Source organism: Piliocolobus tephrosceles, chromosome 1, assembly GCF_002776525.5.
Source record: "Piliocolobus tephrosceles isolate RC106 chromosome 1, ASM277652v3, whole genome shotgun sequence".
In the NCBI taxonomy this organism is placed as follows: domain Eukaryota; kingdom Metazoa; phylum Chordata; class Mammalia; order Primates; family Cercopithecidae; genus Piliocolobus; species Piliocolobus tephrosceles.
The window spans coordinates 3998883-4025428 of record NC_045434.1 but is presented as its reverse complement, the minus strand read 5'-3'; the positions used below and the strand labels follow the sequence as shown (position 1 = coordinate 4025428).

Below are 26546 nucleotides of genomic sequence, written 5' to 3'. Positions count from 1 at the left end.
TTAGGAAATATCTGAAGTTGTAAAATACGCATCTATTGTTACTGATTCTGAAGTATCCTATTCTTTCATCTGTTAATATTCTGGAGAGAACTGCATTGGAACAGCCCAACGAACATGGGCTTTATCGTCACACATCCTGCTCAGTAGTAAAGCAAGGTCTGTAGCCTGGAATGAGTTTCATACAGTTTCTGAGAATAGTACCAGATCTACAAAGAGAGGACAGTAATTCACACCTTAGCTGTTGTAAGAGCGTGTTAATATGTTTGTAAATATGTGTAGAAAGTGCCTGAAACATAGTGAGTGCTCAGTGTTTCATAATTATATTTATCTGTTTGACCTTTGTAATACCTCCTTACCTAAACAAACTCACGGGTTTAGTTTTTAAGTCTGAAAAGAGGAATGAGAAATAAATAATGAGGAATGTCTTTTTTACAGGTCATATCTGAGGCATCAGCCATCTAAAAACTTGGTAAGACAACTATAAAATTTTGTCAATGGACCAAATATATAAAATCACTCAAAGTATTTTTCCTTTTCTAGAAAGTAAGATATATTAGGAAAAAATATGGCTGCCCTCTGAGGCTTGACTTCACAGAAAAGTTTCAACCTGTGGTTCAATTGTAAGTATGTTCTCATCAACATTTTTAACTTATATTGACAGTTTCAAACTAAGTATGAAAACAAGACTAATCGATCATGCATCTAACAACACGTATTTTTGACTCTCCTCAATATATGCGAGACTTAGTTTTCAGTACGAGTTATACAAAGCTGGGCTGTGATGGTCCCTGCATGTTGAGGGACGTTACCGTTTGGCAGCTGAAATTTCAATGGGTAAGAGAGCTGAGAGCCTGCCGACCCAGGGAAGCCCTCGCTTTACCCGCTCTGAATCTCTCCCCAGGCTCCTACCAGCACCCCTGCCTGTTTGGTAGAACTACCTTCCCCAGGCGCTATAACTTCTCTTTCCACAAGCCAATGATAAGTGAAAGCTTATAAGGAAAGAAACTAGATTGCCAACAAGTACATTGAGGTCATTTCAAAAATATTATCCCTAACTCGATTTCTTTCTTTTTTTTTTTTGAGACGGAGTCTGGCGCTGTCGCCCAGGCTGGAGTGCAGTGGTGTGATCTCAGCTCACTGCAAGCTCCGCCTCCCGGGTTCCCGCCATTCTTCCGCCTCAGCCTCCCGAGTAGCTGGGACTACAGGCGCCGCCACCACACCCAGCTAATTTTTTGTATTTTTTAGTAGAGACGGGGTTTCACCATGTTAGCCAGGATGGTCTCGATCTCCTGACCTCGTGATCCACCCGCCTCGGCCTCCCAAAGTGCTGGGATTGCAGGTATGAGCCACTGCACCGACCATCCGTAACTCAATTCTTATAAACAATATTTCAGCCAGGCATGGTGGCTCACACCTGTAATCCCAGTGCTTTAGGAGGCTGAAGCAGGAGGATGGCCTGAGCCCAAGGGATCGAGATCAGCATAGGCAGCATAGCAAGACCCTGTCGTCACAAAAATTAAAATAATTATCCAGGCGTGGTAGTGTGTGACTGTGGTCCCAGCTACTCAGGAAGCTGAGAGGGGAAGATCACTTGAGTCCAGCAGGCAGAGGATGCAATCAGCCAAGACGGCACCACTGCACTCCAGCCTGGGCAACAGAGTGAGACCTTGGCTCAAAAAACAAAAACAAATAATATTTCATAATAAAAATATGAATGAAATGCTATTAGGAAGACTTTTCCAACTGATTTCATATTTGTTTGCTTTCCTCTCTGACTTTATTCTTATATTTTTGGTTTATTATTATGGAAGTTATACAGCTTGTTACAAAATTTAAAATATAGAAAAATATGAGGTAAACGACTCACATTTCTAAATTTTTTGCTATTGTAAATAAATAATAGTGAATATCCGTTCATGTACATGTTTGGTCACTAGTCCAGATATGCTGTTAGGATAGATTGCTGGCAGTAAAATTCCCATGTCTACAACACCAACAAAATTTTCTTAGTCAAGGCTTTCAGCTTTTGGGGACCTCTTAGGCTGCAGACAGCTTCTGAGATCTCTCAGGGTGGGTAGGTACAGAAGTAATGAATAAGACGCTCCAACTTAGTTTTGCTACCAGAACTTTTCCACTGGGATCCTGCAGGCCTCTGCCAGCATGGTCTGGCCCCTACCCCTTGCCCGTGGCACTTCTAAGATGCTACCATGTGCCCTCTGCTTCTTAAATCATACTCCAGCAGTCCATCTGTCAGAGCTCTCCATGCTCTCCACGCCCTCCGGCTGATCTCCTTGCTTTCTTAGTTTTGATCTTCTTCTAGACACCTAATCATGCCACTGCCTTTCCTGGGCACCCAAAGCACTGCTTTCCCTACCAGAGGCGTAGTGTGTTTGTGTTTTTGTGTTTGTTTGTTTATGTAATGCTTAACCCCCACAAGGTTAAAAAATCTTAATCTTCTCTCTCAGAGAAGTGCACACTTCCGTTCATCATTGCTAAACACCTACTTTGCACCAAGAACTGTGCTAGGCCCTGGAAATGGAAAGATAAGTGACAGGATTTCCACCCTGAAAAGCAGAAGAGTCTGATAGAGCAGAGAAACATATGCACAGATACGCTGAGTGTAATGATAGAATGGAACAGTGTGGGTGGTTAGGATTGAAACGCAAAAGATTCCAACCCAGCTGTAAAGAGAGCGGGGCCCTGGGAAATGTTCCAGAAGACTTGCATTTGAGCTGAGTCACTGAGTCTTAAGGATAATGAATATTTTCCTAGAGGCAGAAGAGGGAAGGAGAGAAGTGAGGAGAGTAATGTTGAATTCTGCTGGGTCAGTCTTTCAAGTAAAACAGATAGTTAGAGGAAGAAAATATATAGTTCAAATGGTGTGATGTTGTTGAGGCAAAAATTAGTCATGAAGTCTCAGGAGAAGAGGCCGGGATTTTTGCTAATCCAAGGGTAGGTGGATTCCAGACCATGGAAGGCCTTCTATCAAGTCTTACGGTGGAATGGCATGATCAAATATGTGCTTTAGCTAGTTCTTTCTGGGAGAGGTGTAGAAGATGAATTTCAGAGAAACAAATCTTAAGTAGGGAGACCAGCTAGTCAACTGTATTGGTAGTCCTGGTGAGGTAGGAGATCAGCAGGACTTGTTTTCACTACCCTGCCAATCAAAACAGGATGTAGCCAAGAAACTGGCCAAAACCAGCTAGCACTTAGAGTTATAATGCATTTGCATAAGACATTCCCACCAGCACCATGACAGCACAAATGCCATGGCAATAACTCAGAAGTTTTCTTATATGGTTCCAGAAAGTCCCTGCCCCCCTTCTAGAAAATTCTTGAATAGCCCTCCCCTTATTTAGCATATATGTAGGAATAGGTATAAATATAGCTAGCCAGCTATCCATGAGTGCTACTCTGCCTATGGGATAGCCCTGCTTCGTCTACAGAGCAGCCATTCTGGTGTACACTTCACTCTAATAAACTTACTTTCTCTCACCATCAGCTCAATCTTGAATTCTTTCCTGAGTGAAGCCAAAAACCTCCCAAGCTGAGCCCCAAGTTTGGGGTTCACCTGCATCACTAGGAGGAGAAAAACAGATGACTGAAATAGCAACAAGGACAAAGAAGAAGGATCCTATATATAAGAAAATTAGTGATTAGACACACTGGGGCTGTCAGGGGGTGGGGGCAAGGGTAGGGACAGCATCAGGACAAATACCTAATGCACGCAGGGCTTAAAACCTAGGTGATGGGTTGATGGGTGCAGCAAACCACCACGGCACATGTATACCTATGTAACAAACCTGCACGTTCTGCACATGTACCCCAGAACCTAAAGTAAAATTTTTAAAAAAAGAAAGAAATAAAATGAGTGATTATAATAGGCAGGGCTTGATAATTGATAGATGTGAGTGGTAAGGGAAAGAGAATGAGGAACATGAATGATTCACAGGTGACACCAGTTAGAAGGGATCCTCCACAAACTTCCACCACCATATCTGTCCATCCTCAAGCAACTGTACCAGGAACTGTGTCTGCCTTCCTGTCACTATGGATGAACTGTCTGTGTATCTGTCTCAGGCCTGTCCCTCCATTTGTAAGCTAGATCCCCACCAGTTTTCCTAATCAAGAACATTGCTCCTGAAATTCTCCTTCTGCTCCTCCATCATCAACTTTTCCCTCTCTACTGACTCATCCTAGAAATACACAGGTCTTTCTCCCACCAAATAACAAAGCAAAACAAAATCAACAAACACGATCACAAAAAAACACCAAAAAACCCTGTCTTGACCCTCCTAGCCCTTCAGCTTCTATGGTCACTGTCATCAACTCTTCTCCCATTCTCTCCCAAATCGCCCTCAGTCTGGCCTTTGTGCTCACCACTCTATTGGCACCGCCAGCCAACATGATCTGTGACCTCCATTCAGCTAAACCGATGGTCAATGCTCAGGTCCCGATCTCATTGACAAGAATTGACATGGTTAATCATTTACTCCTACTTGAAATATTTTCTTCATCTGGCTTCCAGGATAGCTCATTCTCCTGTTTTCCTGCTTCCTTGCTGGTAGCACCCCCTTAATTACTTAGTTCCTCCCTGATTTCTTTTTTTTTTTTTCATGATCTGAGATTTTGTTTTTAATTTTCTTAAGTCTTATGATCACCTATATTTTGTATATAACTCCTCTACTTTAATCCTTCTAATAAGTTGGCAAAGCGCCATTGCCAATCACACATACACAGGAATTCTACAGTTTTACGTTTTTGAATGGCTGTTTAATGACAATCCTAAGTTAAAAGTCTGACTTAGTAAAGAGTCTGAAAGTAAAGTTTAACTTGCTACTATTTCTTGTCACACTGACTTTTAAAAGATGACAAGTGTCATCTGTAAGTGTGAGAAGTGTTTTTATTTGATATGACACATAAACCATTAAAATGCCCTTCAATAAGTAAAAGGCAGCATTTTAGATACAGGAAATTCTAATTAGACTGGCAGAGTTAAGACCAAAAACATAAACATTGCGACCTTATCTTCAGCCCTTGCCTTTCACAGGCAAATGAACACAAATTAAAAAAAACAAACAAACAAACAAAAAAACCGGTGAGTCTTGCTTGGTTCTGAGACAGGGCAAGGATTTTTCCAGTATTAAAATATATTCAAATAACTAGTTATACACATCTAAATTAAAAACCAGTCTCCAATAGGTTTGGGGATGGCATTCTCACCTTTGTGAAAAGTTGAGCATTACTCATCAAGTCCAATCATATCTTTAGAAGGGGAAACAGGGAGAGCATGTACTGAGTGTGAATTACTGTCAAAATTCAAAAAAACTGATCATATTCATTTAACCAGAAGCCAGTCTTACTTATCAGGGCTGTCCAACAAAAATATTCTGCCAGTTATACATGACCTGAATTCTGGTGTATGAGATCAGTTACACTACAGTACACATAAAATAATGAGACAATTCTGGTTTGTAAGTAAGTAAGGCAGTGACCAATTCTTTCTGCCTTCTTTTTAACACCAGTAGAGATCATTTTTGTTTCAGGGATGTACTTCTTGGGATTCTCCAATTGCTCCTTCCATGTCTCCTCTCCGTACATGATGCCTTTGTTCTTCTTAGTGTCTGTGTATGAGAATCCAGCCACTCGCCTGTCTTCCACCCACAGAGACCATGGAGATTGGGCCCAGTCTTGTGCTTGCCTCCCTTTTGCACGGTGTGACACTGGACACACTTCTAAACAAAAATATTTTTGCTTTTTTCAACATCACCCATATTTAATTCTGTCTTTTGCCGCTCGCACTACAAACGTTCCTGCTCAGAAGCTTGACACCTGGCTCTCTCTCTCCCTGACCTCTTAGTGTTGGAATGCCCCAAGGCACAGGGATTTCTTTTCTTTTCCCCATCTCAACTTTCTCTTTGAATGTCCTCATCCAGTCACATGGGCCTGGATGTCTCAATATATTGATATATCCCAACACTGCACCTACAGCCTGACCATCTCCCCTTGTACCTGTCAAGTATGCTTAGGCTATGCTGCCGTAACAAATAAACCCTAAAATCCCAGTGCCTAACTCTCCATGTCATCATCTGATATGTAGAACTACATCATCTGGACACGGTCTCTCCTAGCTTGCCGCCATGTCTAGGAAAAAGACTGGAGGATTGTATGGGATGTTTTAAAGGCTCAGAACTAGATGTGGTTCCCACCCACATCCCGTTATCCAGAACCTATTGTCGTGGCTCAAATCTAACTGCAGGGTGGTTTATAAAATGTAATCAGATACAGTTCCTAAACCCCAGACTCACACATCCACTGAGATGTTAAATACACATATCACTTTTCCACTTAGATGTCAATAGATATATCAAACATAACCTGTCCAAAACTGAACTCCTAATCTTCCCCTCAAAACCTGCTCCACCAGTAGCCTTCCCCATTTTAAGTGACAGCAACTCCATCCTACTTGTTGATCTGGCCAAAACTGGAAACTCCCTGACTCCTCCCTCTCTCATATACCCTACATCAAATCCATTAGTAAAGCCTGTTGGGTCTATCTATTTGTCAATGCCTACTGTTACACTGACCCAAGCCATCATCACTGACCTGGATTATTACAATAGCCTTTTTGTTGCTCTCTCTGTTTCCACTCTTGCCTCCATATAGCAGCAAGAGTAAAACCTTGAAAACAAAGTCAAAGGACATTGCTCCAAAGCTCATGGAGTCAAAGCCAAGCCCTTACAATGACTGCCAAGGTTCTATTTGATTTTCTGCCTCTGTTACCTTTCTCCAATTAAACTTCACCTCACTCACTCAGATGCAGCGAGTGGCTTCCTTACTGTTCCTCAAGGGACAGTAGTTTCTACGGAATGGTGAGAACAGAAGCCAGACTACAGGGGATTTGCAAAATAAACTAGGAGTTTACAAGTAGAGGCAAAATGTAGTCTACACTTTTTCAGCTTTTGGCTGGAAAATAGAAAAAAGAGACAGGAATTTACCTATCGAGAAAAAGACAAAATATAACCTGGATTTTTTTTAAAGAGGAAGATAGATGAGCATGTTTACAGTTTGAGGATAAAGAAAGGAAGGTTAAAAATGAGTCATTCTGATTATAGTAATATAGCAGACTGAGCTAAGTTGAATCACTCCCTACCCGTGATAGACACGTCATCCTGGATAAAACATAACAAAAATATTTTGTACATAACTAAACTTGAAAGAAAGAAGGTGCACTCTGCAGAAATGAAGAGTTTAGCCTGTCTGTGCGATCCAGGGGTATTGGCCCAGGATAATGGAACTAGAAATTGGAAGCTGGGTTTTCAAGCCCCTGTGAGGCCAAGAGGCTATTTCATAAATTCAGGATATATTAAGAGCTACCTAGTCCAAGAAAAGAGAGAGAGCGCGAAAGAGAGAGAGACTGACTAGAAAACTCTGCTTAATGCCCAGGTCAGCCACAAGGAAGGTTGTAACCTACATGAATTTGTAGGCAAAAACATACTTCCTATAAGAATAGGAGATGTCCACCAAAATGTTCGCCTCAGGCCTCCTATGGATGTGGATCTGAACTTATACCTAATAGGAATAGAGTTTAGTCATAGAAAGTGCCACAAGAAAAATGAAGCTAAAAATTATCAAGTAGACTTGAAAACCCTAAGCAAACCCCTTGAAACAAAGGTAATTGGAAAAGCAAGTCCAGAGACATAATATTCTTACTGGAAAAGTCACCACCATCAAAAAATTGATCATCTAAATTTACAAACATTTAAGGAAATGGACCCTCATGAGGGCGAGTCAGCAGATAAAATAAGTTGAAAAATGAGCACACAAAACAAATGCTTAAAAATAACAGAACAATCTGAACAATATAGAAAATGTGTTCAAAATGAATAAAGAGGAAAAATAAAGTAGAAATCATAATGAAATAATATGACTATGAAAAGAAAGGCATATTTTTAAAAATTTGAAATTCTAGACGTGAAAATGTAGTCATTAAATTCAAAATTTTAGACACAATTACAAACCAGATTGGATACACGTGAAGAGAGAATTACTGAAAAAAGAGAGATGTGGAAATTAACCAGGATGCAACACAAATAGGTAAACAGATAACAAAGAGGCTAAGAAACAATTTCAGCAGAATGACAAATTTCAATATGTGCTTAATAGTTTTTTCCAGAAGGGGAAATTACAGAAAATGCGTTGAAAAGAGAAGCAACATTCAACGAAAAGAAAGAAAATATGAAAACTTTTCAGAATTTAAGGCCCAAATCATAAGGTTGAGGATTGGCATGAAGTCTCAGATACCTCAGAATGAAGCCATAAAACAGCAAAGAAAAAGGGAGAATCACATACGCTGGCACACAAACAAGACAGATTACCTACAATAGAATGTCGCCTAGACTGACAGATTTCTCACCAGCAAAATTAGCACAAATATAACTGGGGGTCAGATGATTAGCCATGAGAATGGGCTGAGTAGGGAAGGAAGAGAATGTAGGAGAGAAATGCTGTGTGAGAAAGCAGGGAGGGCCGGGCGCGGTGGCTCCGCCTGTAATCCCAGCACTTCCGGAGGCCAAGGCAGGCGGATCACTTGAGGTCAGGAGTTCGAAACCACCCTGGCCATCATGGTGAAACCCCGTCTCCACTGAAAACACAGAAATTAGCCGGGCTGGTGGTGGGTGCCTGTAATCCCAGCTACTCGGGAGCCTGAAGCAGGAGAATCGCTTAAACCCAGAGGTTGCAGTGCGCCAAGATTGTACCACTGCACTCTAGCCTGGGCAACAGAGTGAAATTCTGTGGAAGGAAGGAGGGAAGGGAGGGAGGGAGGAAGGAGAGAAGAAGGGAGAAGGCAGGGAGGGAGAGGAAGGGAGGAAGGAAGGAAGGGTGGGAGGGAGAGGAATTGGGGAGCTGGAAATCTCTACAAGGTCAAGGGGCAGATGAGAGGACAAGTGGGGGATGGGAGAGGGTGGGGCGGGAGAGTAGTCTACTGGAACGGCACCATTTGGGATTCTTGTGGCAGCATTTGTTTCTAGAAATAACTTATTTGTGTCTCTGCTACTACGAATCACTTGATCAAACCTTTTGCTTCCAATTCTCCTAAGATAATGAACTGAATACTAGAGGCCAATGACGGAGGGGCAGATCAGTAAGGCCCACGCCCAGTTCCACTGAATTATAGTATACATAGGTGATAACTGAGCATCCGATCAGGTATTCATCAGAGGTGAATTTAGCTGCTCACTTTGAAACTCTGGCAGACTTGAATCATTTAAGCTTTGAGAATCAGCGGCATCAGCGGCAGGGGTGGCCACTGGGAAATTAGCCCACAGTCTAGGCCTCTGGATTATAATAAATGCCTTATCATTATAGGGAATGGCTCAGGTACAAGGCTCGGCAGAGTTTGACCAATAAAAGGACGATAGATTCACTGTCCAACACTCATAAGAAGGAAGCCAGTCCTGGGAGTGCGGTCCAGCTGGGAACCGAAGTTATCACAGCTGGATTCAGAGTCCCAGGGCTCGCCTCACGCTTACTAGCATTTGATGATGAGTCTATTACTCTCCAATCCCAAACTAGAATTTAGTGCCACAGAAGCAACCCTGGAGGAAACAATGGGGCAGGATTTCTTTGTTACCCTGCAGGGAGTTCAGGAACAGATATTGTGGGTGTTTTACGGGTCCTGAGGATTCGCTTTAGTCAGGTATGGTAAGATATACAGACGCGGAGATGACCATCAGGAAGGAAGTGTATTATACATACAGATCCCTGGAAACTGGGGGCAAGGCACGCCCCACGGGGCCACACGTGGAAACGCCAGGGTCAGTCAGGAGGCAGAGGGAGTGAGGGGGAAATGTGGGCAGAGCCTTCTTGCAGTTTCTGTGGGAAGGAATAGGAGAGGCAGGGTAAGCACGTTTGAAATTGGCTACTTTGAATAATTTCAATGGCGCCCTGGGGACTAGGGACCGTCCCCTGGTTGTAGGGTGTCTGCCTCTGGGGTGATGAGGGTAGGAGGATAGTAGCCCAGGGCTACTAATAAGGAACCCCCTTTCATAGGCAGGGGCTCCTGGAAGAGTTGTTTGCTATCTCTGAGAATTGGCTAACCTTCCGCAGACCCCCCAGCGACAGCAAGGCCCCAGAAGTTATGGCATCAGAATACAGAAGATTAAAGCCATGGTTAATACAATGGGATAGCCACAAGGATTCATCTAATAGGTTTGCAGGTCCACAGAGAGGCCTCTTTCCCAGTTCCCAAAATGGAACTGCCATCGTGGGGAGGTTACAAATCGCAAGGAAGACTTGCCAACTAGTAACATTTCTGCATTTCTGAGGCTTAATTAGTATCATACCCTACATTAAAGAACATTAATGAAAATAAGCCATGCTTGCATAGACAAGTATTTTGTCAGATATTTTCAATGATATGAATTAAACATCATTATGAAAGATCTTTACAAATCCAGAAATTATGGGTCATGTAATTTACACTTATTGCCACTAGATGGCACTGTAGCGTATTGCTCTTGCGAAAGATGCCAGCTCAGTTCAATTAAGATTTTTTTTTTTTTTCAAATAAAACATATGGCTTGCACTAGTTCTTAATAATATAAGAATCTGGCCAGGCGTGGTGGCTCACACCTGTAATCCCAGTGTTTTGGGAAGCAGAGGCGGGAGGCTGGTTTGAGGCCAGGTGTTGAAGATGAGTCTGGACAACATCGTGAGACTCCCCATCTCTACAAAAAATTTTAAAATGTACTGGGTGTGGTGGCACATACCTGTAGTCCTAAAGTTAGGAGGATCCCTTGAGCCCAAGAGTTGGAGGTTATAGTGAGCTATGATTGTGCCACTCACTCCAGCCTCTGCAACAGAGCAAGACCCCATCTCTAAATTACCTATAAATAGTAATAATTCAATAGTCTGATGACTTTTGGAAAATGCAATCAAACATTCTGTTCTTTCCAAAGCTCCTAGAATTAGAGCTTTGCTAAAGCCTGACCCAGATCTCTGAAACTATACAGAAATGCGCGTATGCCTACACATGTGTGTATTCATCTGTTGTGAAAGGGTTCCAGAGCTCTCAGTAGAGTTTTCGAATTTTCTGTGGCCTTCTTCCCTATCAGAAAAGAAGCCAAACACCAATACTCCAATCCCTAGCTAGTCATGCTGTTTGAGAACTAACCTTCTGAGTTCATCTCTTTATGGCTTCTCAAAACTAAATAGGATGGAAAGGCACCTATTCTCAGGTACCACTTTTTGACATTTAAAATTTTTGTCCCCAGTTTGTGAGAATGGGACTATAAATGCTTTGAATAACAAGGGTTGGGTGGTAGCAAGTTTAGCAGACCTAGAAAGCCAGATACAACTGCGAGGTGAAGCAGAGATGGGGCAGTGAGTCAGGAGACGCTGTCAAGGACCTGTTATTTTGGATGATAGACACAGAGAAGTGAGTGCAGCAAGAAGTTCTATCAGATGGAGAAGGTGGGGCGACAGTCCCGGAGCCAGCAGCCTCGAAACAAGTGCCTGACACTAAGGTCCTAAGTGAAATTCTACTCAACGGGCAGGGGGCACAATTTCATTCAGAAATACGGGAGTAACTGATGGAGAAGCAAAACATGCAGCCATTCTTAAGGTCACAAGGTCTGGTGTGCACAGGCACGACTATCAGGAACTGAACTTTTACCTGTGAGCTCAAGCCTCTGTGTTCACATGGTAGCAGGGAGGAAAATATTAATATGAAGCACTACAGCTCTTTTGAACACTCACTGAGTTTGAGGTAAATAAGCCCAATGGGGCCTGTGTCTCCAGCCCCAGCATCAAAGCAGGGGTAGCCAGTCCATCTTGGAGTCCCTTTGCTGGTGTCTGCTATTGATAGAAGTTGTCCATTCTCTGAGCATGGGCTAGGCGTGACTATAGATCCAGGGAGCGTACAGGCTACGTCTGCTTCTCAGTCCCACCTCAACTTACCGACATCACTGATCCTTCCAGACTCAGCCACACCATCCAGCTGGTTCCTCCTACGGGGAGATCTGCAGCATCTCCGTTCTCATCACAATAATTCTGTGGTTTCATTCTCTAGTACGTCTAGTAGATAATAGGCAGCCAATGAATAGATGAGCTAAAGGACACCAGGGCATCCTGCTCTGCCCTTTCTCCATCCATCACATCCTGCCATCCTTCTCCCTGCTAACACCCATGACAGCAGTGCCTAAGCTACCCTCACCTGATCAACAGATGGACCCTGTCCAGTGAAGAGAACTTAGAGTTCCAAATGGTCAAAAAGGAAAACATTTCTCCTTTGTTACTATCAGGTTTTCTTTTGAGAAGTGAATGAAAGAACATCTGTTTATTTCATCCAGCTGTCAAAAGACACCTAAACAATAGGTACTGTTATTATTTTACAGAAAAAAAAATCAAGACTTCAAGAGTTTAACTCCCCCAGAGTTACTTTATCACTTTATGAAGTGATAAAGACAGGATTTAAACCTCAGCACTTCTGACTCAGAAGTTGGAACTCTTAACCCCTCTCTTTTATATTAAACTAGTATCTTTCTGTGTGTTGTTTCTTTCAGATTTGATGATAATGGCTACATTAAAGACGTTGGAGCAAATTTCATAGTGTGGGAAATACATGGCAGGGATGACTACAGCTTTAATAATACTATGGCACAGGTATGGCGTCTTTGGATTTAACCAGAATTCAGCATGCAACTAGACAATGTCTTTCTGTTTTAAACTTATAAATAAGCAATCTAAGGCAAATAGAATAAGGCAGCAGTGGGTAGGGAAAAAAATCACCTCTAGATTAAATTATATGGCTACTCAAATTCATTTATGAAAAAAAGTTGTCATCACATAAGACAGACATAAAGGGGTCAGGAAAAATAAAATAATGTTTATAGTAGGATGACGCAACTCTGAGTCTTCTTTTCTCTCCAAACGGTACTCGGTGTTTGAGTATTTATGGGTCTGCCTTTGGCTTTAGGACATTTATCACTTTTGCACTAAGTCAAATGGACGCTCTGGGCTTCGTCTCACTCGACTTCTCGGCATCATTTGACCCCGCTGACTTTGACTTCAATGTCCCTACACTCTGCTGATTTCCTTCCACCCTCCATGACGGGTTGCTCTTGGCTTCCTTGGTGAATCTCCCTTATTCTACCCTTTCACTTTGTAGGCCACAGCAGATGTTCTCACCACTCCCAGTCAACACATTTCCCCTCCCTGTGTGGGCCTTTCTGCCCTGAGGACCTCCTGTCGTGATGGAGCCTCCCTAGAAGTTACCAGCACTGATTTCTAATATTCCCCATAGATTTCACTCGGGGAAAAAAACAAAACAAAACAGGGATGGCTCTTTCCAAAGTAATGTTCTTATCTACCAGACACCTTAATTACCCTGAAGTATAACCCACCTACATGGCAGCCAAGAGAACTGAGTTCCACCTGCCGCTCTCCAGAGTATTGCAACAATTCTTTCTTCTGTTTTTTGTTTTTGCTTTTGTTTTTTTAAGAGTCTCGCTCTGTTGCCCAGGCTGGAGTGCAGTGGTGCAATCTCAGCGCACTGCAACTTCTGCCTCCTGGGCTCAAGCGATTCTCCTGCCTCAGCCTCCTGAGTAGCTGGGACTACAGGCACACGCCACCACACCCGGCTGATTTTTGTGTTTTTAGTGGAGATAGGGTTTCACCATGTTACCCAGGCTGGTTTCGAGCTCCTGACCTCAATTGATCCACCCGCCTCGGCCTCCCAAAGTACTGGGGTTGCAGGCGTGAGCCACTGTGCCTGGCAATTGTTTTTCAATTGTGTAACCAAATACATCCATCCCACCACACATTCCATCTATACTTGTTCAGCACCTAATACGTAAGTTCTCCTGTCTGCTTCCTCTGCACAGTCTCATCCCTATACTATTGTATCCGTCTTCTCCCTTGGTCCAGATTCCCGTCACTCTCTTCCTTCTCAAACTTTTCCATTATGCCTCAAGGTTAAGTGCTGTAGATCCTTCTTCAATAAAAGTGCCTCAGAGGATAACCCTTTTCCTACAGTTCTATTGAACCAGGAGTACTCTTTCTCTCACCCCATATACTTAAGGGTGAGATTTGGGGTTGATGTTCTCCCTCATCCGTAGTATCATTCCTGCACTTGACCTTAGCCAAAAGGCCACTAAGAGATATCGTGTCACTTCCAGGTCATTCTCTCTTCGCTGTAAGTAAAACTCCATTTGTTTGAGTCTCCTGCCATTCAGTCAACATCTATGCCATCCCTACCTACTGGTACCATACACTCAGAACTGGATCACTTTTCCTCCTGCCCTGAAAACAATCACCATTGACTTCTGAATTCTGCCCTCCATCCTATACGGGGGTATGGCTGAGAAAGTTTCTAAACAGGGACTACATTTCCCAGATGCATTTGCATCTAGGTGGGGCCATATGACTGGTTCTCACGACTGGAATATGAGCAGAAGTCATAGGTGTCACTTCCAGATGAAGTGCCTAAGAAGGAATCACGTGAACCTTCACGCCTTCCATCATACCTCACATCAGTGTATTATAGCAACAAGCAAGGCTGATGTAGATGAGAGCTGGAATGCAAGGGGCCACTAGACATTTTGAAAAGCCTTGGTTCCTAATTCACAGCTTTGAGGAGAGGCACCGTCAGAACCATCTAACCAAGCACATCTGCATTGGGCTGTATGTGATCAAGAGTTAAACTTGTTAGCCGGGCACGGTGGCTCACGCCTATAATCCCAGCACTTTGGGAGGCCAAGGCAGGCTGATCACAAGGTCAGGAGTTCGAGACCAGCCTGACCAACATGGTGAAACCCCATCTCTACTAAAAATACAAAAATTAGCTGGGCATGCTGGCACACACCTGTAATCCCAGCTACTCTGGAGGCTGAGACAGGAGAATCGCTTGAACCCGGGAGACGGAGGTTGCAGTAAGCTGAGATCGCGCCACTGCACTCCAGTCTGGGTGACAGAGTGAGACTCCGTCTAAAATAATAATAATAATAATTTTTTAAAAAAAGAATTAAATTTGTATTCTGTAAATCTCCTGAGAGTTGGGGTTTATTATTGCAGCATGTAGAGACTATCTTGACAAATAACTAATATAGCAGCCCCCATTAAAACTACATTTAAGGATGGGGGCATGGTGGCTCACACCTATAATTCCAGCACTTTGGGAGGTTGAAGAGGGACAATCGCTTGAGCCTAGGAGTTTGAGACCAGCCTGGGCAACATAGTGGGACCCCTTCTCCACACACACAAATTTTGAATTAGCCTGGTGTGGCGGTGCACACACATATAGACCCTGCTACTTAGGAGGCTGAGATGGCAGAATCGCTTGAGCCCAGGAGGTCAAGGCTGCAGTCAGCTGTGATCATGCCACTGCATTCCATCCTGGGTGACAGGGCAAGATCCTGTCTCAAAAAAAAAAAAAAAAAAAATTGCATTTCAGTTCAAACAGTTTACCCTCTGACCTCAACCCCCAGTCCCTTAGCTCTCTCATTGTTATTCACACTACTCCAGTCTCCTACTTTGTCTCACACAACCTGGCCGTCTGCTGTATTGAACCCTCTGCTTTCTCCTTCTCTCTCTCTCTCATGTTTCCTCCCTTCCCTTCCTATCCAGCGTGAGCTCCATAGTTCAATTCTCCAGCACCATCTTGCCAATATCGATTTCTCTGTGTCTCTATCTATATCTCATTTTTCCCAGTATTATTTCTGCTTGCTGTTACGGCAACTTGAAACACCCATCTTTCTGCTTTATCCATGCCTGTATCTGAGTTGCTGAATTCCTATCTTGGAGCTGATCACTTTCAGAAAAAAATTACAGCACTTCGGGAGGCTGAGGCAGGCAATCACTTGAGGTCAACTCCAAGACCAGCCTGGCCAACATGGTGAAACCCTGTCTCTACTAAAAATACAAAAATTAGACAAGTGTAGTAGCACACACCTGTAGTCCTAGCTACTCAGGAGGCTGAAGCAGGAGAATCACTTGAACCCAGAAAGTGGAGGTTGCTATCAGCTGAGATCGTACCACTGCACTCCAGCCTGGGCAACAGAGCAAGATTCCGTCTCTAAACAAATAAATAAATAAATAAATCTTAGAAAATTATGAATAGATAGAAACATCCTTCACCTATTGAAATATAGATACAAAAAATTTTAGCAAACATTATATTTAATGGTAAAAATTTGAAAACTTTCACTGGGAAATCAGGAACAAAACAAGGGTGGCCGTTGTCAACACTTTTTTTTTTTTTTTTTTTTTTTTAAGAGACAGAGTCTAACTCTGTCACCCAGGCTGGAGTGCAGTGGCGTAATCTTGGCTCACTGCAACCTCTGCCTCCCAGGTTCAAGCGATTCTCCTGCCTCAGCCTCCTGAGTAGCCGGGGTTACAGGCGCACGCCACCACACCCAGCTAATTATTATATTTTTAGTAGAGATAGGGTTTCATTGTGTTGGCCAGGCTGGTCTCAAACTCCTGACCTCTGGTGTTGTCACCACTTCTATGCAACATTATTCCTGAAGATCTTTGTAATAAGAAAAAAATAATAAAAACAAATAAAAGGTATAAGGATGGGAAAGAAAAACATAAAACTGTCATATTCACAGATGACACAACTGTTCATGTGAAACAATTAGAATTAATAAATGAGTTTAGAAATTCTCCCAGCCAAGCACATGCCTATAATCCCAACACTTTGGGAGACTGAGGCAGGAAGATGGCTTGAGGCCAGGAGCTCGAGGCCAAATGTGGCAACGTAGTGAAGCTCCATCTCTACAAAAATTAAAAAACTAAAAGTTAGCCAGGCATGCTGGCACACGCCTGTAGTCCTAGGTACTCAAGAGGCTGAGGCAGGAGGACCACTTGAGCCCAGGAGCTCGAGGCTGCAGTGAGCTATGATCTTCCCTGCACTGCAGCCTATGCAACAGAGTGAGACTGTCTCAAAACAAAATTCTCTCAACACAAGATCAATATACAAAAAACCAATTGTCAATTATTCCTCTGTTTACCAGCCAATATTTAAATAATAGAAGTTTTAAAAATACAAAATTTCCAATAGCAACAAAACATTAAATACTTAGGAATAAGTTGATATGAAAACTTCTACCAGGCCGGGCGCGGTGGCTCAAGCCTGTCATCCCAGCACTTTGGGAGGCCGAGACGGGCGGATCACGAGGTCAGGAGATCGAGACCATCCTGGCTAACACGGTGAAACCCCGTCTCTACTAAAAAATACAAAAAACTAGCTGGGCGAGGTGGCAGCGCCTGTAGTCCCAGCTACTCCAGAGGCTGAGGCAGGAGAATGGCGTGAACCCGGGAGGCGGAGCTTGCAGTGAGCTGAGATCCGGCCACTGTGCTCCAGCCTGGGCAACAGAGCGAGACTCGGTCCCCCCCACCCCCCCAAAAAAAGAAGAAAACTTCTACCTACCCACATATATATGCAATCTTTTGACAGAGTGGTTGTTTACATGAAGCACAGACATGGAAGTCAATGATTGAACTGAACAAGCACCTCCCCATAGAAGAAGTCTGGGGACCTGAGGTAAGAGACACATTGCCTTGCAAATTGTTTATTTCGAATAACTAATCTAGCATTTTGCTATTAACAAAAACTTGATGGAAACATTTTGGATTTAAATTTGTTTGGGTAAACCAAATCCTATTTTTATATTGTATCATGGTATATTTAAAATGCTTCATCTTAATTTCTATTTGATCTTTTGTTAGTTCTATGTCGCTATTTTAATTTTCACTGCTGTAAATATGTGTTTGCAGATTATTAAATATCTGTTAAACATGTGAAAGCATCAAGAGTGAGTCTTTTTAACTCACTCTTGATGTTAACTCACTCTTGATGTTTAAGGGAGTCTTTTTAAGCTCCCTTACTTCCTCAGGTCTTTACTGAAAAGTCAAGTTATCGATGAGGACTTCCCTGGCCACCATATGGAAAAACTTAACCCTCACTTTCATGAAAGCCCATATTTGTCCCTCCCTATTTTCTTTCCTTTTTTTTTTTTTTTTTTTTTGAGACGGAGTCGCTCTCTGTTGCCTAGGCTACTAGGCTGGAGTGCAGTGGCACAATCTCAGCTCACTGCAAGCTCTGCCTCCTGGTTTCAAGCAATTCTCCTGCCTCAGCCTCCCGAGTAGCTGGAACTACAGGCATGTGCTACCACCGCCAGGTAATTTTTGTGTTTTTAGTAGAGACGGGGTTTCACCATGTTGGCCAGGCTGGTTTCAACTCCTGACCTCAAGTGATCCACCTGCCTCAGCCTCCCAAAGTGCTGGGATTACAGGCGTGAGTCACCGCGCCCGGCCTCCCTCCCCTATTTTATTTAATATCATTAGCATTTATAACTATGACACATTACATAGCCTACTTTCAAAATCGTATTTATTTTCTAGCTCCCTTATTAGAATGTAAGCTCCATGAGGGAAATTTTGTTTTGTTCACTGCATCTAATGCATTGTAGGTGCTCATTAAATATTTGTGGACCAAATTAATTCATCATAGATCATATACCTATTATAAAGAGCACTTTTCTACTATTTAAAAATCATAAAGGGGCCAGGCATGGTGGCTCACACTTGTAATCCTAACACTTTCGGAGGCCGAGGCGGGTGGATCATTTGAGCCCAGGAGTTCAAGACCAGTCTGGGCAACATGGTAAGACCCCATATCTACAAAAATTAAAAAAAAAAAAATAGCTGGGCACAGTGGTGCATGCCTGTAGCTCCAGCTACTCAGGAAGCTGAGGTGGGAGGATCACGTGAGCCCTGGTGGCTGAGGTTGCAGTGAGCCATGATCACGCCTCTGCGTTCTAGCCGGGGTGACACAGTGAGACCTTGTCTCAAAAAAGAAAAAAGAAGATCAAATTAAAAAATAAAAATCATAAGGAATTAAACTGGTAATTAAATCAGTTAAAAGAAAACTTATCCTCCTGGTTTTTCATTGAAGGACATCCAGGGGTCTGGAGTTAGGGATAGGTATAAACGATAGGTGAGGATGATATCCCCATATCTTACAAAAGGCACCTAAATATTCTAAGATTCTGCCGAAATAACATACTCCAAAGCAGCAGTGAGCTCACCGGGTAATTGACAACCATGAAGCCTGCCTCAATCGGTATGATATGGTACAATGGTTCTCAAACTTGAGCATACATCAGAATCACCAAGAGACTTTGTTAAAATAGATGGCTGGGTCCCGCTCCCAGAGTTTCTAATTCAGCAGGTCTTGGGTGGGGCCCAAAAATTTGCACCTTGATGATACTGATATGCTGATCTGGGGACTATGTTTAAGAACAATTGAAATAGTAGCGTACAGTCTAGAAAGACTCTGGAGTGCCCACACCAGGCCCTACATATTCGATTCTACTGCATGAGAAACTTAAAGCTCACCACTGAAAGGGTGAATTCAGTCTGAAGTCTGAATGTAACAGAAAGCAGGTACCTGCAAAGACTAGTTATGTCCTGGTGAATAAGGCTGCTCTTACTGGCATCATTATTACGTTGTATCTTAACTCAACATGGCAATCAGGGCTGCTTTCTTCCTGAAACATATACCTGAAATGAAATAGAAAGCCTTCCAGTTATTGGAGCTACACTGATTGCTACATAGTCCTTCTGATTCTAGAAGGATGAATGACACCTACATTTAAAAAAAAATCAGGGAAGTAGCTCTGGGGACTGTAAATTCTTAGAGAAAACACTGAAGGACTCATAAGCAAAAGTGGCATTTTCACAGGTTCTCCTGGTAAGGTTGGAGGTTGAGAAGGAAAGGGAGAATATGGGTACTGAGTGCTTGTCTACATCCACACAATACAGAATCAGATTTGAGTTTCTTGAAGTGGCTGAAGATACTAGACAGGAAAGTCCTTGGCTAAAAAGGCTAAAAATTGAGTATAATGCATGAGGCGAGGGGAGATTTGTTTTTTCTTTTCCTTTTCTTTTTTTTTGTTTTTTTGTTTTTGAGACAGAGTTTCACTCTTGTTGCCCAGTCTAGAGTGCAATGGCACAATCTCAGCTCACTGCAACCTCCGCCTCCCAGGTTCAAGCAATTCTCCTGCCTCAGCCTCCCAAGTAGCCAGGATTACAAAGACGTGCCAACACGCCTGGCTAATTTTGTATTTTTAGTAGAGTCAGGGTTTCACTGTGTTGGTCAGGCTGGTATCGAACTCCTGACCTCAGGTGATCCACCCACCTCAGCCTCCCAAAGTGGTGCTGGGATTTACAGGCATGAGCCACCGTGCCCAGCCAGGAGATTTGTTTTCTAAGAGGCTGGGTGGTTTGATCAAGAGGGCTTTCACATGAAAAAAGAAGGGAGAAAAAACAATAATGGCAAGGGAGGGGGAGTTTTAATAATGTAACAGGAAATATCAGGCAGTGATATCTTTCCGGCAGTGACACAGAAAAAGAAGCAAGAGTCAGCAGGTATCATCATTCACATTAGGAAATAACGAAATAGGAAACAATATAAATATTCCTGCATGTCTATATACAAAAATATATAATGACACAAGGCTATTAAGTCTTTGCTAGCAATGCTTTGTTGTATGATATATGCACAGCATCTGAACATATTTGGAATATACCACGTCCTTTTCCAATTAAGTTCATGGACCTATGTATTAACTAACTTGGTAGGACAACTTTCACAGTTTATTTTTGACCTGGAAGAACGCTTCACCAAAAAATATAAGGTATTTTATATTTTCAAGTGGGGATACATTAAAAAATGGGTCTTTTACTTATTTTTCATTAACCCAACATATTGTTTCATAAAAGTGCTACAGACCACAATGGCAGAAAGGTAGACAAAGGCAAGAAATGCTAGAAGAAACAGATTTTTCAAAAAGCAATGTCAAAATGATTTTTGGAGTTTATTGAGACATATAGTAATATTTTTAAATTAAATATAATCAAGAGTTTTAGGGATGCCACTTATGATTAAAATGTAATTATAGAATAATTCACCTACATAAAATAAAATGACCTGCTCAGAAGGGAAATAGAGGAATTTTCAGTGAGAAGGAAATATTCAGCCTTTATCTCTCCCCTTAGAATAACTAGTCCTGGTCTGTGTCCACTGAGGCTTCTGTTCCTAAGTTCCCACTCCTGAACCTGGCCTTTTATCAAACGAAGGATGCAGTGGCCTGTACACAAGAATCCTTCAAAAATCCTTCCCTGGATGATTAGTCAGTTCTGGTAGTGTGTTTTGAATTTTTGTCCCTTCCAAAACTCATGGTAAAATTCCATCTCCAACGCGGCAGCGTTGCGAGGGGGAGCCTCGAAGAGGTGATTGGATGATGAAGGCAGAGCCCCCACACGTGGATTAATCCATTCACAGATTCATGGGTTAACAAGACAATGGACTCGTGGGTTTCACGGGAGTGGGACTGGCAGCTTTATAAGAACAGGAAGAGAGACCCGAGCTGTCATGCTCCACCCCCTTGCCATGTGATGTCCTGTGACACTTTGGGACTGTGCAGAGTCCCCACTAGGAAGATGGCCCTCAGATGCAACCCTTCAACCTTGGACTTCTCAGCCTCCTTGGAAAGGCATGAATTCCTTTTCCTTATAAATCACTCCGTTTCAGGTATTCTGTTATAAGCAACAGAAAACAAACTAACACACAGTGAAAGCCTCCTCGGCTCAGCACAGGTTGCTCAAGCTGTGTTCCTGGAGCTTCTGCAGCTGGCACCACCCTGCACGTGAGCCAATCTCCTGAGTCTCTCCTCTGCTGCCTGGGGGTTTCCTTCCTGGAAGGATGCCACAGACAGGGCAGGTATGGCAACGTGGGCACGCAACACATTTAGATTCTTTATAATGACTCTAACTGAAGCCAGAGGATCTATGACAAGTCTGTTTTCTCCGAAAATTCCTTGACAGTACAGGTCCATACAACTCTATGCACAACAAAACTCTGCCCGTCTTGTGATCTCCTCCTTTGCTTTTTATACAAATATCTTCCAGACTTCCCAGAGGTCTGTCAAAGTAGAGCTGGACACATGTGTTCCCTGTCCCTGGTTACTGTTTACTTCCTCTGCTCTTTCACATCACAGTTTCATTAACCCGAGGAGGGAACCCACAGCCAAGGCAACCAGCCAGGGGCGTACACACAGCCGAGTATCAAGTGGGCCTTCTGCTCCATTTAGTCAGACTGGGTTTTTGGCTCCACTCATACTTGTGGTTACCAGAATATAAATGGTAAGCCACCTTCTCCTCCTCATCTTTTTTCTTATTTTTAAAATTAATTTTTTATTTCCATTTTTACCATGTAATATATGCACATAAAACTCCTCCTCATCTTGATGGCCTATGCATATTACTCTGAACTCAGTCATGTAACATGTTACATTTTTTTCTGGAATGCATTTTAGCCTAAAATTTTATTACTCCCAACAATTGTCCTTCAACCTGGCTGGGGCACTGGCACTCTGATGAACGACCTCTAAACATTCCTCTCATTGTTGCAGCCCTCATTATTAATTCATATTCCTGGGAGAGAACTTGGATTGGTAGAGCTGCCCTGCCACCACCTCAGTTATGTCCTGGGGTTGGGAGCAAAAGAATCTGTGCCTGTCAGCTTCTGGAATGAAAGGTGGGGACTTGGAATTACCCTCACTCTGATGATATCCAAGAGGAATCAGCATTCTATTAAAAATGATCATGGACTCTGGACAGACAGAAAAAAAAAAGACAAATATCCACAAACATTGCTCTCAGGAAGAGGTGCTACTGGAATTCTTTAATTAAAGTTATACTGTTAAATTAGCTACAGACTTTGATGACTATTTCATCTCCTAGAATAAATGAAGAATACAGTCATACATCACTTAACAATGGGAACATGTTCTGAGAAATGCTTCGTTAGGCAATTCTGTCATTATGCAAACATCATAGAGGGTACTTACACAAACGTAGGCGGTGTAGCCTACTATATAACTAGGCTATGATAGAGCCTGTTGCTCCCAGGCTGCAAACATGAACAGCACGTTACTATACTGAATAATGTCAGGAAATGGTAAGTATTTGTGCAATAGGAATTTTTCAGCTCCATTGTAATCTTATGGGACCACTATTGTATGTGTGTTCTGTCAGTGACCGAAACATTGCTATGCAGTACACGACTGTAATTGATTATTGGAATGGAAGTAATAGTATGTAGGATATGTCTGTATCCTCACATTTCATGATATCCAGGTAAGTAAGGGTAGGCATAATCAGAATTGTACCTCCCATCTGAATAAAACAGTTTTCAAAAATTTCAGGCCAAGTATTGTGGCTCATACCTGTAATCCCAGCACTTTGGGAGGCTAAGGTGGTAGGATTGCTTAAGTCCAGAAGTTCGAGAGAAATCTGGGCAACATCGTGAGACGCCCATCTCCTTTAAAAAAAAAAAAACAAAGGTAAAAAATTAGACAAGCATGGTGGCACATGCCTATAGTCCCAGCTTCTAGGGAGGCTGAGGCAGGAAGATTGCTTGAGCCTGGGAGATCGACGTTTCAGTGAGCTGTGATCATGCCACTGAACTCCAGCCTGGGTGATAGAGCGAGACTCCATCCCTAAAAACAAAACAAAACACACATTAATTCAGTAAATGTATCTTGACTACTGTGTGCCCGACTGAGGATACAGCAGTATGCAGTAAGCTTCCCTCTAGAGCTTATCATTATTGCCATCTAATCATGGTAACATTTTCATCCACGGAGTTGCCATGAGGAAATCTCTTTGAGACTATGCAAGAGCTGATTCATCACAGAGCTCTATTGACTAGGAAGTTGTTCGTGAAGGAGGAATGTTTCAAGATATGTAGAAAAAAGAAAAATACCATTGTCTTAGTACATGTTGTACTGCTATAACAGAATGCCAGAGGCTGGGCAATCTATGATAAATAGAAATTTATTGGTTCATGATTCTGGAGGGTGGGAAGTCCAAGATCAAGGGGCTGGCATCTGGTGAGGGCTTTCCTGCTGCATCATCAGATGGCAGAAGGCAAAAAGAGAGAAAGGGTGAGGGCGAGTGAGAGGCCAGGCAAGGCGGGTTGAACTCATCCTTTTATAAGCAACCCACTCCACGATAACGGCATTAACTCATTGATGAAGGTAGCGCCCCTGTGATCCAAACCCCTGGTGGGACCCGTTAGACCTCACTTCCCATCTCAACTTTTGGGATCAAGTTTCCAACACGTGAGCTTTGAGGGATGCATCCAAACCATGCAACCTTGAAGGATGTTGATAGGCAAAAGCTCGGACACATCCAAAGTAATGGCCTTATAAGTCTTCCTGTTTCCTTCAAATAAGAAGCTTTCAGAGAGCAAGAATGGTAGAGGAAGAGTCCTTTAAGTAGGGTGTGAAAACATACAGGATCTAAAAGAACCCAGAAGCAATGCCATGTAATAGTAGGATCAGGTATCTGCAAGTTTTAATAATCATTTGCTTTCATTGTGTTTGTTTTAACAGAGTAACCTTTAAAAATACAGGCTTGTTTCATCTGTGTTTTTTAAAAGGCAGGCAGGAGATAGTTTGTATCTTGAGACCCGTAGAAAGACATGGTAATGGTAATGGGGCTCAATGAAGATCCTAGGGGAAGATAAAAACCCAAGGATGTACCATCTTGACTGTTGTGTCTGTACCTTATGATCAAAATTGTTTCTGTCCCCAGTTAAGCATCTTTGGAGCATTTTGTATTTTGTCAATTTAGGAAAATAATATGCTTACATATTCTCAACACCCTAATTTAATTGTTTATAAATACACTTGCTTTCACTAAGCATCACTTTTTATCAAATTTTAACCCAGTGTAGCTCTTAAAGGGCTATATAGAGCACTGCAGTGGTAAAATAGAAGGGAATAGCCATTACATCTCTAAATAATTTTTCAAGATAATTGAGACTATAATTTTGCTTATCAGAGTCATAAAATGACCTTAAAATTTTTTTCTTTGTTTCTCATTCAGAACTATATACACTGTTTTTCTTATGCTATGGGAGAACCAGGAGACTTAAATCAACCATACGAGATTATCAACAGTTCTAATGGTAACCATATATTTTGGCCCCTGGGCCATTCTGGAATGTATGTATTTCGTGTGAAGATCCTGGATCCAAACTATAGGTGAATATATGTGTTACTGTAATAGTGTTAGCATTAGTTCTTCAAAGTGAAATCTTCATTTTTTTAATTTGATGCATCCTATACATTCAGTCATTGTTATTCTTGTTATTTACATATTTGCTTTTTTATTTTGTAGCAATCACATGAAACATTCTATGTGGGTAGAAGATTTTATGTTAAGTGTTAATTAAATTAATCAATTTACAATTACATTCTGAGGACTTCCTGGGTTCAGTTGCCGTGAAAGATCCAAATATAAGCACAGTCTCATCCTTCAAGGTATTTACAATTAAGCTGCCTGGAGAAGGAGGAGTTGGGGGAGGGGTGCACATAAAAGCCAAGAAAAGTTAAATCAGAGCAAAATACAGGAGATATTTTTCAAATATAATTATTTGCATTATTGACAGGCACAATAGTAATTCAGAGATGGGAAAGATTAATGCTATTTTGAGCAGTAAAAGAAAACTTTCTGGAGAACACAGAACATCAGTAGAATTTACATTGCCAGAAGACTGGGACAGACGCTTCCAGTGAAAGAAATCACACTAATAACGGAATGCAGCTAAATGTTAGCAAAAGGTTAGCATATTGTCTACGGCTTGTGGAGTTGCAAAGGAAAGCAGAAAGTGCCCTGAATGAGGAGGGTAGAAAACAAAGGAGGGAGACAAACTTACAACAATTCATAATATTTAAGTAAATTTCAGCCCATGTCCTAGAGACCTTCATTAGTGTCTTCACAAGGAAAGCAGTGTGATGAAAGCATAGTTCAAGAGAAATTAGCCTGAGAATAGCATAAAGAATGGCACGGAAGAAAAACAGGCCAGGCGCGGTGGCTCACATCTGTAATCCCAGCACTTTGGGAGGCCAAGGCGGGAGGATCACCTGAGGTTGGGAGTTCGAGACTAGCTTGACCAACATGGAGAAACCCTGTCTCCACTAAAATACAAAATTAGCCAGGCATGGTGGCGCATGCCTGTAATCCCAGCTACTCGGAAGGCTGAGGCAGGAGAATCGCTTGAGCCCGGGAGCCAGACGTTGCAGTGAGCTGAGATTGCGCCATTGCACTCCAGGCTGGGCAACAAGAGCAAAACTCCCTCTCAAAAAAATAAAATAAAATAAAAGTAAAAATAAACTCTACATGGATAATGGAGAAGAGTGATGTCAATAAGGAAAGAGGTCAAAGGAAGGCCTAGTGGCAGTAAGAATGGAAAGAAGGGAAAAAAGAGTCTGATGACGAGAGATTATATCTAACGTGGCAAGTAAAGAAGGACTGGATATAGTTTTATGTTTTCTAGACCAGGTGATTAAAATAATGGTATTTCCTTTGAGCACAATAGGTAATGGGGTGGTTTTTCTTTGGGTGAGGTGTTGAGATAAGAGTTCTGACTTTGAATTTGAGGGGACGGTGAGATATCTAAGTGAAGA

General features: G+C 42.3%; 1 protein-coding gene across 4 annotated transcripts in view; it reads left to right on the top strand.

Moving 5' to 3' along the window:
- CATSPERE (catsper channel auxiliary subunit epsilon) overlaps positions 1–26546 on the top strand; it is a 162296-nt gene that overhangs the window by 112992 nt on the left and 22758 nt on the right. For 3 of the 4 annotated variants that reach the window (XM_026455120.2, XM_026455119.2, XM_026455122.1), the window contains 5 exons: positions 436–469; positions 541–620; positions 12567–12666; positions 17462–17548; positions 24964–25121. In XM_026455120.2, coding sequence (XP_026310905.1) covers positions 436–469; positions 541–620; positions 12567–12666; positions 17462–17548; positions 24964–25121 — 459 coding nt within the window. The remainder of the gene's footprint in view (positions 1–435; positions 470–540; positions 621–12566; positions 12667–17461; positions 17549–24963; positions 25122–26546) is intronic. The other variant, XM_026455121.2, reaches the window with a different exon arrangement.